This window comes from Dama dama, chromosome 20, assembly GCF_033118175.1.
Source record: "Dama dama isolate Ldn47 chromosome 20, ASM3311817v1, whole genome shotgun sequence".
NCBI classification, from domain to species: domain Eukaryota; kingdom Metazoa; phylum Chordata; class Mammalia; order Artiodactyla; family Cervidae; genus Dama; species Dama dama.
In genome coordinates, this window is record NC_083700.1 from 11,261,039 (window position 1) to 11,277,147 (window position 16,109).

At 46.9% G+C, this 16,109-nt stretch overlaps 1 protein-coding gene across 1 annotated transcript; it reads left to right on the forward strand.

Moving 5' to 3' along the window:
- The first annotated feature begins 9,997 nt into the window (after positions 1–9,997).
- Positions 9,998–14,053, forward strand: KCNJ10 (potassium inwardly rectifying channel subfamily J member 10). Its single transcript, XM_061120408.1, has one exon. It carries the CDS (start codon positions 12,622–12,624, stop codon positions 13,912–13,914), a length of 1,293 nt encoding a protein of 430 aa, XP_060976391.1. The 5' UTR covers positions 9,998–12,621; the 3' UTR covers positions 13,915–14,053.
- Positions 14,054–16,109: the final 2,056 nt, after the last annotated feature.

Consider the following 16,109-nt stretch of genomic DNA (forward strand, 5'->3'; position numbering starts at 1 on the left):
TTCTTCCTTGGGCCAGGGCCTTGTGTCAGGCCAAGGCTAGAGGATGGGAGGGAAGGGGAAGGAGACAGGAGGGTGGGAGGCACAGCCTGCAGTGACTCAGCTGGCAAGGCAGGCCCCGGACACACACACGGCCCTTTTTTTCCCACCTCAAGATTTGTGTGCGTCTGGCTCGGTTTCTATTTGTTTATTTTCTTTGGGGCAGGACAGGAGGAAGATTAATGAACAAAGACATCAACTTTCAAAAGAACCCCAAACCCAACTCCATTCTTCTCCCAACCTTGAGGGCTTACATAATCCTGCAGTGCTTTTCTTCCAGGCCTTCCTTGACACCGTCTCCTTTCTCCTCTCTTCCCCTCGCTCACATTGAGAACACTTGGAAGCCTAGAAATGCCTCTTTTCAGTCCCCACTGTGCAGCTGATCTCCTCCTGGAGGCCTCCAAGGTCGCTATTCAAGTTGGAGCTGGTATCCAAAACAGAGATAATATGGTTGGTGAGAGGAGGCTAAGCGGTAGTCTCCTGTCTCCACCAAGGCCCGTGGGAGGGATGGGACCCATCTGTACCGGGAGGGGCTCAGGCTGGACCTGGACTTTTAAAGCAGGACATGACCTTGATAACTCTCAGGCACAGTGCATCCCAAATTGACCCAGCAACAGGTTCTAAAAGGCAGAAGGAATTTTATCCCAGAAGATATAGGGGTGGGTCATAAGCTCCCACACCGTGGATATCCGTGAAATCTGATTTGTCTTTTAAATTATGTTTCTCTCTACTCCGTTTTACATTGTTTGTTGAATATTGGGGCTTCCCTGGTGGCTCAGACAGTAAAGAATTTGCCTGCGATGCAGGAGACCTGGGTTCAATCCCTGGGTTGGGAAAATCCCCTGGAGAAGGGACCTTCTCCAGTATTCTTGCCTGGAGAATCCCATGGACAGAGGAGGCTGGCAGGCTACAGTCCATGGGTCGCAAAGAGTTGGACACTTCTGAGCAACTAACACTTAACTGTGTAATATTAACTATGTTTAATAGTAAAATAAGATTTCCCCTCAGAATCCTTGAGTGAAATTGATATCTTAGGAAGGTATGTTAAATTTAATCCTGTGGCTCTGAGCACCTCCTGGCACCCTAGTTTGAGAAGTATGGAGCTAATCTGATGCCCTTTTTTCCACAATTAAGGAAATAATGGCCGAAGAAGTTTAAATACTTACCCAAGATCACTGTTAGTCAGAGGCAGAGTTGAGGCAGGTACCGAAAGCTCTTGTTCCCAGTCCAGCCCACTGCCCACCTATGAGTTCCTGATACCCTTGCTCCGTCTCCAGGACGCTAGGCTCAGACACACACCTAACTCAGCTGTCTGAGATGTGTATGGGCTTGGAGACCCGCCCAGCCTCCAGCTCTGAGGCTGATCATGCTCACAACCCCACTGTTTGTGCACAGGGCTCTCCCAGCGCATAGGCCTGAGCATGATGGGCAGTTGTTGGGACAGAGTGAGCTGGCACTATGACTTCCTGTTTCTAGCCCCCCATTCATTATCTGTACCCCACTGTGACTGGCTCAGGTCTTCCTGTACCTTCAAACCTAAAATTGGATAGTGGGAACTCTTCCTGTCTTCCTAGAAACTGCCTTCCTCTCTGACCCCATTTCCAAATCCCTGCATCAAGAAGCCATTTCTGGAGGGAAGAAACAGGGCGCTGGGAGGTTGCGGGGCTCAGAATGCCTCTACTAACATGGGCACCTTGGCTTTGGGATATGGGTGGGGATACAGTGTGACGCAGATTTTGGAGGTTGAGCTGTGATTTGATGGATAGCATAGTATTCCTTTGGGCTTCCCCGGTGGCTCAGACAGTAAAGAATCCACCTGCAATGCAGGAGACCTGGGTTTGATCCCTGGGTTGGGAAGATCCCCTGGAGAAGGGAATGGCTAACCACTCCAGTGTTCTTGCCTGGAGAATCCCATGGACAGAGGAGCCTGGTGGGCTACAGTCCATGGGGTCGCAAAGAGTGGGACACAACTGAGTGACTCACACACACACACACACACAGAATATTCCTCCATATCACCATCTTCCAAAATCACATGTCCAGGATGCAAGACAGGAGGCAGAAGAAACTTGGAGGAGAAGAATGGACGGGCCAGATAGATGTAGGGGGAGTGAAAAGACAAAGAGGAAGGTGAAAAGGAGGACAGACCAGGGGAGACACCTCTTGGTAAAAACAGCCAGTGTGAAATATGAGCAGGGCAGTGCAGATGATAGAAGAGATGAGGAGAGTTGGGAGCGGGGTACAAGGGAAGGAATGTGGAGGATAAAGACCTGTCGTGCAAACCTAGAAGGAACACGAGGACGGAGCAGTCACACAACAAAGAGCATGACCACCGACCCTCGGAAGCACCCTGGGTGACGGCTGTGCTTTCTTCCCCCCTGGCTGGCTCCCGCGAGCCCCCATCCTGCTCCAGGTGTCCGTCTTCTCTGCGTGTTGAGCGTGAAATTTGCTCGGCAAAGGCAAGGTCACTGTAATGTTAGCCTGAAGCTGTAGTGGAGAGAACTTTGTAATGCAGCCAGAACTAGATACTAGTCTCAGCTCTGCTACTTATATATTGGGTCACCTGGGCTCCTTGAAACCCAGTTCCATAAGTAACTGAAGAATGGAAATTCTGCCCGGGACATCCTGGGCAGTCCAGTGGTTACGATTTCGCCTTCCAACACAGGAGGTGCGTGTTTGATCCCTGGTTGGGGAGTTTAGATTCCACATGCCTTGTGGCCAAAAAAACCAAGACATAAAACAGAAGCAATATTGTAAGAAATTCAATAAAGACTTTAAAAATGGTCCACATTAAAAAGAAAAAAAAAAACACTTAAAAAAAAAAAAAAAAAGAAACAAAACAAAACTCTGTTCCCCAGAGTTGCTGCAAAGATGAAATGTGATGTGCTGGTCTAAACTAGGCATTCAGGAAAGGATAGTTGCCCTCATTCTCTCTCCTGTTTCCCCGAAGCAGCCGTCAGGAAGAGGAAGTACTCCGTGGTCAGAAGAGAAGACTCCCCGGGGGGCTCTGTGAGTGGGCGTGCACCACAGGGAGGGGACCAGGTCCCTGCATCTGACCCCTGTGGGAGGCGCGGGGCTCGATACCCATGCCATGTGGCTCTTGCCCCGCATTCTGACAGCCCAACCTTTAAATCCATGAAGCTGACCACAAGGCAGGAGAGTTATGGAATCAGAGCCCGTCACTGTTTTCCCACTTGTCCCCTCAAGTCTCATGTGCTCTCAACACTTCAACCAAAATGACTGGCTCCTCTCCCCTGCTGGCCCTGGATCTCCTCAATGCTATACCTATTGTTCCTACTGCTCCCTTCCCTGAGGGGCCTTCTCTTTGACCCCCACCCCCAAACTCCCATCTCTGAGGGTCCAGATCTTGCCTTCAGGCTCAGTCCCAGTGCCACCTTTATCTATAACATACTCTCCCCTGGGTGAAACAGTCAGGGGTGGAGGAAAAATCTCAACTCTTGTTTGTTACTTACTGATTATGTTTCCTGGTAAAAAATGAGGATAATAGAAACTATATAACATTAAAATATCCCCGACAACTTAGCCCAGTGCCTCGTTGTCTTTCCAGCCCCGTCGCCTTGAGCTAAGCTGTCACCTTCCCTTTGCAGAGTCCCCGAGGACGTCTCGGATCCTCCCCCCGCCTTGTGGCGCTTACCACATCTTGCCTGCTTTGTGGTCATCTCCCTTAGTAAGGTCCTCAAGGCTAGAATCTATATCCAACTTACCTCCATAATTTTGAGTGTCCCGTTTAGAATCCGCACCTAGTAAACGTTCATTGTATAAATGCCTGAACACACACCTGAGACTGCATACATACTCCCACGCAGTGGGTGCATCATTACAGATGAGGGTGTGTGGTTTGTTTGCATATCTAATAGTGCTAATAGTTAGTTATTGGCGTTTCAGTGGATACAGGAAAGAGAAAAATCATCATAAGAAAAATCAAAAGAAGATACAAACAAGAATGGGGAGTGAGAAGGCCCCAGAGGGAGCGAGACCCTGAACCAGCGTGAAGTTCCATCTGTTGTACCCAGGCAGAGAGCTTCCATATGTCCCGAGTCCTCGTGGGGGATGATTCTCAGTATGCTTACATTGGCCGCTGTGGCTGGAGTGACTTGGGAGAACCCTCCTACTCATTTATTCACTCATAAACTACTTCTTGAGTACTTACTGTGCGTCATACATTGTGTTAATCATACGTCAGGCTAATCGAGATATGTTATACCTGAATCCTCATTTCAATAAGCTTCTTTGTAGTAGAAGACACATGTTATACCAAGTAGATTGCAGTAGAAGATATAGATGGAATATAAATACACACACACATATATATATATATATATATTTTTTTTTTTTTTTTTTTTTTCTTCAGAGGCTTTACTTAAGGCTCTGGGGGTCAGAGAAGTCCTCATGGAAGAGCAGTCATTTGAAATGGGCTCTGAAAGATATCTCGGCTATATAAAGACAAGGAGAAAGGGAGTCCAGGAAGTGACAAGAGCGTGAACAATCCCTTGAAGGCAGGAAAGCCTGGGGGTGTACAGTAGGGAGCAGTGGACTGCTGGTTTGTCTGAAGTTTACCAAGGACAGAAGAGGCAGGAAATAACGCTGGAAAGAAGGTACAAAAGCAGACTCTGCGAATGCTCCAGACTGAGTTTGGCCTCTCTTTGATACCTAGGGGACACATCATCTGTCAAACCTAAACCAAGAGTAGAAGGGATTGAGCTGAGGAGGATCTGAGATAGTTATAGTACAATAACAAATGGGGTTTGGAAGCAGAGAGGTTTGGGAGGCCAAAGACCTCAATTTAGCAGTCCCGTCATCTCCCGTAGCTTCAGTTTCCTCATTCATAAAGCAAGGATTGTAACCTGAACACCTCCTAGGAATGCCATGAGGGTACAAATGCTGTGTGAAGTCGTGGGTGCGTGTGCGCTGAGGCGTGATCAGAGGCGCAGCTTCGGAAGAGTGAGCCAGCAGCAGTGGAGGGAGGATTTGGGGACAGAAAGAATAGAGACAGGAGATGAGGAGGAGGCTGATGATTCAGACAAAAGGTGTTAAGGACCTGAACTCAGGCAATGAGATGAGGGGGAAGAGACACAAGTAACAAATCCACAGCATGTGGCACCTGATGAATGTTGGGATGAGAAAGGACCAGAGTTTGAGATATTATGAAACTTTTTCAATGCAGTTAACTTGGAGGTTATGGCACTGTTAAAAAAATTTTTTTGGCTGCGCCATGCATGCAGGATCTTAATTCCCTGACCAGGGATCAAACCTGTGCCACTTACACTGGGAGTACGGAGTCTTTTTCAAAAAAAATTTTTTATTGCAAGGTATTTGCTTTCCAATATTGTGCTGGTTTCTGCCATACATCAACATGAGCCAGCCACAGGTGTACATATGTCCTCTTCCTCCTGGAGCTTCCTGCCAGCTCCCTCCCCATCCAACCCTTCTCGGTTGTCAGGGAGCACTGGGTTGAGCTCCCTTTGTTACACAGAGAATTCCCACTGGGTATCTAGTTTAGATATGGTGATGTATATGTTTCCATGCTACTCTCTCAATTCAGCTCATCCTCTCTCTCCCACACCGTGTCCACAAGTCTGTTCCCTATGTCTGCATCTCCACTGGTGCCCTGAAAATAGGTTCATCAGTACCATCTTTATAGATTCTATATATATGCTTAATATACAGTATTCGTCTTTCTGACTTACTTCAGTCTGTACAATAGACTATAGGTTCATCCACCTATTACGACTGACTCAAATGCGTACTTTTTTTTTTTTTTAAATAAAAAGTTTTATTGGAGAAAAATAGAACCATCACATACACAGGGAAAACAGCACAAAAATTCAACTGATACAGAACTGAAAGTCACAACTACCCAATGTTGTTTGTGATTATTTTTCAATTTCTTAAATGGCTTCCCTCAATTTTTAAAATAGCCTTGCCAATTTTTTTCAGCTGAAATTGCATCAAGTTTTCAAAAAATTAAGAGCCTCAGCAAAGGGACCAGCTTTTAAGATAACAAAGGTGACACCAAGAGTCTCCTAATAGGACCAATTCTACCGAAAAATTCCTGAAGCACATAACTGCTGAGTCTGGTAGAACAGTAGCTCAGAGACCATCAGGGATGAGTTAGAACACTGACTCAGACGGTCCAGTATGCAGACAGGGCAAACAAAAAAGCTGCGTTTCCCTGTCAGATGAGGTCATGTAAGAAAACCAAGGAGGTGCTAAGAAAATACAGGCAATGGCTGCCCAAAATAATTAAGAAGGCATTCTAAATACCACATATTATTAGACAACAGTGTGTAAAGTGATGCAATTAGAAAACAGGCAACTTAAAAAAAGAATATGGTCACAGGTCTTTGAGAACTCAAGAAAACAATCAATAGCAAACACAAGAGCTGAAAGTCTTCTCAGCTGAGGGTTGAAAGTGAAAGTGAAAGTGAAGTCGCTCAGTTGTATCCGACTCTTTGCGACCCCGTGGACTGTAGCCCACCAGGTTCCTCCATCCATGGGATTCTCCAGGCAAGAATATTGGAGTGGGTCGCCACTTCTTCTCCAAAATGTGTACTTTTTTAAAAGCTGAGTAACATTCTGTTGTATACATGTGCCACAATTTCTGTATCCATTCATCTGTCAATGGACATCTAGGCTGCTTCTCTGTCCTAGCTACTGTAAAAAAGTGCTGCGATGAACATTGGGATACACGTGCCCCTTTTAGCTACAATTTTCACAGGCTGTATGGCCAGAAGAGGGATTGCTGGGTCATATGGTAGTTCTACTCCTCGTTTATTTTAAGGAATCTTCATGTTGTTCTCCATAGCGGCTGTATCAATTTACATTCCCACCAACCATGCAAGAGGGTTTCCTTTTCTCCTCATCCTCTCCAGCATTTGTTTGTAGATTTTTTAGTAATGGCCATTCTGATTGGTATGAGGTGATACCTTATTGCAGTTTTTTATTTGCATTTCTCTAACAATGAGTGATGTTGAGCATCTTTTCATGTGTTTGTTGTCCATCTGTATGTCTACTTTGGAGACATGTCTGTTTAGGTCTTCCACCCATTTTTTTGATTGGGTTGTCTTCCTGGTATTGAGCTACATGAGCTGCTTGTATATTTTGGAGATTAATCCTTTATCAGTTGTTTCATCTGCAATTATTTTCTCCCATGCTGAGGGTTTCCTTTGCTGGAGCATGAAGTCTTAACCACTGGACCACCAGGGAAGTCCTGGCACTGTTTTAACTATTTAGGAAACCAAAGCAGGGCAGAAGTAGAAGAAAGAGAATTCATTCACACGTGGAAATGGATGCATTTAGGATTCGTATCCCAAAGCTGCTTCATCCAGGTTGCTCTTGCCACAGAGAGGACAGACGAAGCTCTTTGCTCAGGGCTGCTTCCCTGCCCACCCCACCCCTAGCCTGACAGGAACGCAGTTCTAACCTGCCCCTCCTCCACTCCCTCAGGGAGGGGGCTGAAGCATCCTTTCTGGTCACGCAGTTTGGCACAGTCCTCCCCAATGCCCACAGCTATGTACAGGCTTGTTCTCCTCCTTCATCCTCTTGAAAAGGGAACCGCAGATCCAGAGGGAGCTGGGACCTGTGCCTGGGGCTTGCTCTATCCCACCTTTTGCAAAAAGAATTTGTAAACATCTGCACACATGTAAACTTGGGTCCCTATGAGGGAGACCACGGCTGCAGCCCTGACCCAGGCCTCCGTTTGTCCAAATCAGGGTTCTAGTCATCCTTTTACTCAGACTTACTTAACAAACAGCAGTCAGTACTAGTGAAACAGGTGATGTGCAGTCCGTGGCCTTAAATTCAGAACTCACAGATGGCAAACAATTGTAAACAAACCGTTGCAAAACACCATGATGTTTGAAAATAGGAAATGTGTACAAACTATGTTAGTCAACTCTTGCTGGAGGCGGGGAGGTGGAGACGAACTGTTTTTTCAACAGTCAGGCAGGCTTCCAAGGGGGCAACTAACACTTGAGTGAATTTTGAAAGATAAGCTGAAGGTCATCATCCTGGTGGGCAAGGAGTGGGGCAGAGCAAAAGCAGATCCAAAGTAGATGTGAGGGGCTTTATGGAGCTGGAGTCTAGGGTATGAGCAGAAAAGTGGCCAGACCAAAGCCAAGGAGGAGGCAGGGACCAAATCACGAAGAGCCTTGAATGTTGTGCTCAGAGCAATGGGGAGCCAGGAGTCAGTTTTAATCACAGGAGGAGCGTGCGTACTGCAGAGCAGTCCTGTACTCAAGAAAGACTCTGATAAATCTATTCTAGAGAATGAATGACTCATGAGCTCTTAGATAAAGAAATAAAGCTGAGATCCATCTGTAGGTGTGGACCAGGAGGGAGAGGTGTTTGCTGAGGGAACGTGCTGGACATCACTGTAGGTGTGACTGGCCTTTGTTTTAGGGACTCATTAGCTTAATTTTTGGAGTAGAAAGAAGGTGATTGTGTCTGACAGCTGAGAGCCTGCTTTTGTTTTCAGAATTCTTCAGCTACTGTCCCTGGTATCTGGCTGGGACTGTTCTGGGGGAAACAGCACCCTCTAGAGGAGACAGTAATGTATGTTTCATGTGGGGCAGCAACAAATCTTTCCAGAACTCTATGCTGCCCCCTTCTCAGGGGCCCAGCCGGTCCTGGGGGTGGAGTGTAGCAGATTTGTTTATACGCTTCTGACTCTCACTACTGTGGAGAACAAAGCTGCCTGGCTGTGGGAGGTAGCGCAATAGCTGGGAGCAGCATGTAACAGCTGGAGGAGACAGATACAAAGGCTGGCAACAGCACGCCCACAGTTGGAGGCAGCAGTCACAACTAGCCAGTAGCCAAAACCTCCACTGCCCAAGACTCTGCAGTCTTAGCACTGGCCTCTGGGAGCTCTGGGCCCCGTTCTCTGTCTCAGCTGTGCTCCTCCATACAGGAGACTACAGAGGCACCTGCTGAGGACATGAGACGGTGAGCATGAACGTGGGATAGATGGAAGCAGCTGCTGCAATTTAAAAGTTCTGGAGCCAGAAGACTTGGGTTCTGACTCCAAATCCACTTGGAGCAAATGTCTCTGAACTTTAGTTTCTAATGATGCATTTCCTACTTACCTCATGGTGTGGGGGTCAAATTACATGTCTCATAAACTGTAAAATGATATATGAAGTGAAGTGAAAGTTGCTCAGTCGTGTCTGACTCTTTGCAACCCCATGGCTCCAGGCCCTGGGGCCAGAATACTGGAGTGGGTAGCCTTTCCCTTCTCCAGGGGGTCTTCCCAACCCAGGGATCGAACCCAGGCCTCCTGCATTGCAGGCGGATTCTTTACCAGCTGAGCCACAAGGGAAGCCCCCAAATGATACATAATCATAGACTATTACGTTGGGAACAATAAGCAAGACCTTCCTTGAGCCCCAAGAGCTTCCGTTTCCCCAGATTATACAGGGTCCCTCCTCAGCACAAGCCAAGGGCTTCTGTGCAGGATCCCTGGATGTCATGGTATAAAGGGTGGGGATAGAGACAGGGAGGAGAGAGGCGTCTTGATCTTTTATGAATGTAGTCAGAAACTTAAAGACCCTCTTTAAACCTCCCATCTGAAGCTCTAACCTCCTCTATGGAATCTCTGTAAAGTTCTCATCCTACCTGGTGTCGAACACTTCCAGGGACAAGGTACTCTCTACCTTTTGAGATGCTCTTTCTACATTTGTTACAATGTTCTTCATATCAATTTGGAATCTTTTTCTTGGCAGTTTACCTTTTTCTTGATGTTTAAACTCAGTGGTCCCGGTTGTTCTCCTTGGAGCTCAAATTCAAACTTATGTTCACATGGCACCGCATTCAAACCAAATATTCTCACATAGCCTTCATATCCCTCAGATTGCCTCTTCTCCCAAGTAAATGTCTCCATTACCTTCAACCACTTCTCATGCGATTTGGTTCTGAAGACCCTCATGTCCTGATTGTTCCTTGAGACGCAATACTGCAGATGTGAGATGAACAGAGCACTTAACTGAATCCTTATTCTAGATACTTTAGTTCAACTCAAGGAACTCACAATCACACTGCTTTTTTGGCAACCAAACACATAAGTAACTCACATTGGATTACTTTCTGCTAAAATGGGTACATTTATTTTCATGGTTCTGCTTATGAAATCACATCTTTCCAATTGCAGAACTTGCTCAGGTAATTTTTGGACCCAAATATGTAATCCAATGTTTATCCTTTTTGTTATATTTGGCCCACTCCTCTGGCTTCTTTTCGATCTGTCCCAGCTCTGTGCATAATCGATGCCATGTGTTCTATATTTTTGAACAAAATTAGTGTTAAGAACATTGAATAAGGGCAAGACCAAAGATAAAGCTCTCTGGTACATCATTAGAAAGCTTATTTCAGGCTCTCATGATCCACTCACCAGTAACACTGATTTTTTATTTTTAAGTCACCCAATTAGAGAAGCATTTTGTTCATTTGTCTCTATCCCCAAGGACATAACGAGAGATCTTGTAAAAAAAAAAAAAAAAAAAAAAAAAAAATCTTGCTTAGAAGCACTTTCTTTATTGCATTTCTCTGATGTGCCAAATTAGTAACCTTGTCAAAGAAGAAAATTAGGTTAGTGTCATTTGACTTGTTCTGAGTAACCCCATGGTGGGTCCTACTGGTAAGTGCCTTTCCCCGACCCTGCCCAAGTATTCACTATCTTAATGTTCCATTCTAGAGTCTTGTCTATGGTCTCCCTCTTTGTAGTTTGTGAAATGCACTTAAACTTTCTTCTTGAAAATTAAAATCATGCTCACTCATCCACAACTTTCTAGCACTCCTTCTGTTCTCTAGAACCTGTATTAGATTCCCCTGTTCTTCAAAATCTTCTATATAAGTTTCACTTCTTTCAAAGAGTTTGAGGGTCAAATGAGAAGCATGCTAACATGTAAACTGTGAATGGTACAGAGATGCAAGTTTTGTGGTGACTGTTTCTTTTATTAATATTACTACTACTGAGTACTGAATGGGGCTTTACCTGGGCCCTAAATAAGAATTTTTCAAACTTCAGAATTACAGGGTCTCCTTCTCCAAAATAGCCATGTCTGGCTGAGGAGTCCCACGTGGATGAGTTCCAAGTGGGCAGTGTAAAATGCACTGCTGGTTGTCTCTGAATATACTTGGATTCTTGTCTGTTGGTTCTAACTTTGTGTCTACTTGGGTGAAGCTCCAATACTTTGGCCACCTGATGCAAAGAACTGACTCGTTGGAAAAGACTCTGATGCTGGGAAAGACTGAAAAGTAGGAAGACAGGGGACAACAGAGGATGAAGTGGTTGGGTGGCACCACTGCCTCAAACTCGAGTTTGAGCAATCTCCGGGAGTTGGCAATGGACAGGGAAGCCTTGTGTGCTGTAGTCCATGGGGTCGCAGAGTCGGACACAACGAGCAACTGAACTGACTGGCTGGGTGAATATATGAATGGGCCTAGATAATTTAGAGTTTTCCAGCAATAAGGCCATGGAAATAAGGCCAAGGGGCAGTGTGCAGAAGGCTAAAAAGCAATGGGACAGACTTCTGAGAATGGAGAATGTGATGAGCCTCTCTGTGTTCTCCAAGAAGAAACAAGCTCCCCAGAGATTAGCTGCTCCTTCCCAGAAGGTCTGGCTGGCAGATCTCAAGTCCAAGGACTCAATTTATTATAATTCTTTCTCTGCTGGAAAAGTACAAGTTATTCATTGGGCAGAGGTGCCAAGCACCTTGTGTTAAATGAGTTGTCTCCTATTTCAGAGCCCTGTCCCACTTTCTACTATCAGTACAAACAGCATTCCTGAATCTGAACTTGAGCACACATAGTTACAAGCTAATATACACTCCCAACTCTCCTGCTTCACTCAGTCAAGACAATTTTGCCACCTGCAATCTGGCATTTCTCCAGTCCTTGGGAAAATGGCCCAGTGCTGCCAGGAGGCTTCAGTTTGATGTTTTTTCCTACCCCATCGCTTGTTTACTTTTGCTCAGTTCTGTCTATGCTCTTTCTGACACCACTGCAGACCCAAACCTAGATAATGCAAAAAGATGATGATGATAATGATAACGACAATAATAAAAAATAGTGAAATGGGCTGGGTGCTTAGAGAACATCTTCAGGGGTGGAAGAACTGGTAGTTTCTGCTATCTTCTCAGCTAGAAGAGTATCTTAGTATCACCAGTGAGCACTGACGTGGAGGATGGGGACAGAATGGAGAAATTAAGGGCATGTGTGTGTTCAGGGGGACTGACCTGGAAGGATAACAATAGGATAGTCTTTCTTGCTTGTGTCATTCAAGATGGTAGAGAGGGATCCTATTTCAGAATTAGGGATCTTCACAGAACCAGTTTTGTGGTGAAAGGAGACCATTAGAGCCCTCTTTAGTCCCACTCCCACCTTCAAGGAACTGGGAACTTATTACTTTTTCTTCTCTGCCTCTCCTAAGAATTAAAAATACCGGACTATATTGCAATTGTTTGCTTTGCTGAACAAGTATCTTTCTTACTAGGCTGTGAATTCTTGGAGAGCAAGGTTGCTGTCAGATTCATTTTTGACTTTCCAGCACCTTGCACTACAGGGTCTGGCATGTTGCAAGTGCTCAGTAAACATTTGCTAATAAGAGAACAGATCAGTGGCACTGAAATGAATACTTCTTCTTCCTACCCATTGGGAAGGGGGTGGCTGGGAGTCGGCTTGACTTCTGCCGTAACTCTCATTATGCTGCCTTGCTCTCTGCAGATGGCTTCGGTTGCCAAGGTGTATTACAGCCAGACCACTCAGACGGAAAGCCGGCCCCTGATGGGCCCAGGGATCCGGAGGAGGAGAGTCCTCACAAAAGATGGTCGCAGCAACGTGAGGATGGAGCACATCGCGGACAAGCGCTTCCTCTACCTCAAGGACCTGTGGACCACCTTCATTGACATGCAGTGGCGCTACAAGCTTCTGCTCTTCTCTGCTACCTTCGCAGGCACCTGGTTCCTCTTTGGTGTGGTGTGGTATCTGGTAGCCGTGGCCCATGGGGACCTGCTGGAGCTGGGCCCCCCGGCCAACCACACCCCCTGCGTGGTACAGGTGCACACGCTCACCGGGGCCTTCCTCTTCTCCCTCGAGTCCCAGACCACCATTGGCTATGGCTTCCGCTACATCAGTGAGGAGTGCCCACTGGCCATTGTGCTTCTTATTGCCCAGCTGGTGCTCACCACCATCCTGGAAATCTTCATCACAGGTACTTTCCTGGCAAAGATTGCCCGGCCCAAGAAGCGGGCGGAGACCATCCGTTTCAGCCAGCATGCAGTCGTAGCCGCCCACAATGGGAAGCCCTGCCTTATGATCCGAGTGGCCAACATGCGTAAGAGCCTCCTCATTGGCTGCCAGGTGACAGGCAAACTGCTTCAGACCCACCAGACCAAGGAGGGTGAGAACATCCGCCTCAACCAGGTCAATGTGACTTTCCAGGTGGATACAGCCTCTGACAGCCCCTTCCTCATCCTCCCCCTTACTTTCTACCACGTGGTGGATGAGACCAGTCCCTTGAAAGACCTGCCCCTCCGCAGTGGTGAGGGCGACTTCGAGCTGGTGCTGATCCTGAGCGGGACAGTGGAGTCCACCAGTGCCACGTGCCAGGTGCGCACCTCCTACCTGCCGGAGGAGATCCTCTGGGGCTATGAGTTCATACCCGCCATCTCGCTGTCCGCCAGCGGCAAATACATAGCAGACTTCAGCCTTTTTGACCAAGTGGTGAAAGTAGCCTCTCCAAGCGGCCTCCGTGACAGCACTGTACGCTATGGAGACCCCGAAAAGCTCAAGTTGGAGGAGTCGTTAAGGGAGCAGGCTGAGAAGGAGGGCAGTGCCGTCAGCGTGCGCATCAGCAATGTCTGACGGCTTGGAGTCCCACCTCCCCATCCCTCTGGTTTCTCTTCTTCTTGTGGCTCCTGGGTGAGGGATGTTTGTTACCCAGGCTTACTGGGGAGCCCCAGAAGCATCCTTCTCCACTCCTCTTCTTTATCCCAGAGGCTACCTGGAGTCCAGGTTTTTCCTCCCTTCACCTCACCCCACTTTGGCCCCAAGATGCACAACTCCCTTAAGCCAGGATGGGGGAAGGAGAGGGAAGATTAGGCTGAAGTGGCTTAGGAGGCCTCAGCCATGCTTGGAGACTCACATTAGGAGGGCCGTGCAGCTGGATGAATTGACTCCCCCCCACCTCCCACTACCACCAATGCCTGGTACTTTGAGGCTGGAGCCCCCGCCCTCTCTATCTTCCCACTTACCATGTTATCTAAGGCAAGACTCTCTCTCTGATGGGGTATGTGCCCTCAGAAATATAGGTCCCCAGAATAATTTTTCTCTACCAAAACCTGTGGAGAGAAGCCAGGGTTTTTCATGGTGTAGTTTACTTTCTGTTGGCAACTCCTGACTCTAACCTAGGACCTTGGTTCCCACGGTTCTCTTCTTTCTAGTTTCTAAACTGGACCCTCTCTTTGGATACCCAGTTCCTATACAGATGCCCTCTACTCCCAGGGACTATAAAGCATGAAGACACAACCACCACACCTGAACCCAACCTGAATACTGAATTCTTCACTGTGGGGTGATTAACGCAGAGCTGCTGTTTAAAACCGGGAACCCATCCTCCAGGCAGACCTGTTTCCCATAAAGTGATGACCCGCCCCAATTCATTCCCCTGGAAAAAGTCCAATGCCCAGGCCCCATAGAAAGGTCTGGAAATAATGTTCCTGATTACACTGTCCCTGGCTTCCCTGATTCTTTCCTGTCCAGCCCACTCTCCCCTTAACCCCAGCTCTGAAGGAAGGGAGGGAAAATGCAAGGGCCTTCCTCTCTTAACACTGATGCTTGACTAAAACTAGACTCACAGGGCACAGAGTTTCAGGAGTTAAACCAACCCACCAAATGGGAGGAAACATTCTCAGATTTTCAGACTGCTGTACACAGCTTCTGGGAATCTGCGTGGCTCTGCTAAGGTCTGAGCAGAGGCAGAACTCTGTGGCTGGCAGACACGATTCACCATCACCCCTCCCAGTGCCTTCTGAAAAGTGCCAGCTATTCTGTTAGGCAGTGCTGGGAGGGGAGGAAATTACACCTCCTGATCAAATAACTATGGTCTCCCTCAGCCATTCCCGAGACAGTATAAAACGAGTATCAGTCTCCTCTCTTCTCTCCTCTGCCATGACGCCAATTTCAGGCAAGTTAAAAGGCATGTTTTAGGAGATCAGACTCAGGCCATTCCTTGTTCCCTGATGGGGACTGTGGCATGAGGTCAGGAAGGGTGTATGGATGCCAGAACTTTCTCTAAAGCTCCAAATCCCAAGAGTGCTCCCTGTTCTCATTTAGGTACCAAGGAATACTCTCCCCCACCCCAGATGGATTTGCATAGAGTCAATGTATGAATCAAGTGGCAATGTATTTAAGGTAGACCAGCCAATTGTTATGGGTTTCCCTGATGGCCTAGATGATAAAGAATCTGCCTGCAATATGGGAGACCCAGGTTTGATCCCTGGATCAGGAAGATCTCGAGAAGGAACTGGCAACCCACTCCAGTATTCCTGCCTGGAGAATCCTATGGACAGAGGAGCCTGGCAGGCTACAGCAACTAACACACACACACACAATTGTTATACACTACACACTTATACAGAATGTGCATCTGCATCTGTGTACAGAGCCTTACAGAGAAACCCACAAAATTTGGAAAGTGGACCCATGGTTGTCATTTACTCTAATTGCCCAAGATCCTCTTATATTGATCTCTCCTTGAATTCAACTAACCCTTCGTTCTCCACTTACTGTAAACTCCCCCCATTACTCCCTAGCTCTCAAGCAAACAAGAACCAGAACAAACTTGAAAATCTGAGACAGAAAATAGAAGGCAAACAGTCCCCTTCTGGGCTCTACACTTTATTCCATGTTTGACTCACCTGATTTCTTTCAACGTATAAGGGCGAAGAGCACTGCATTGTGTGTATCTTCTTATCTATTTACAAATTATCCCCCATCTAGTTTATTCTGCACAGTTGCTTCCCTCCTGAGAGAAATGCTGTCTCCCCATTCCCTCACTG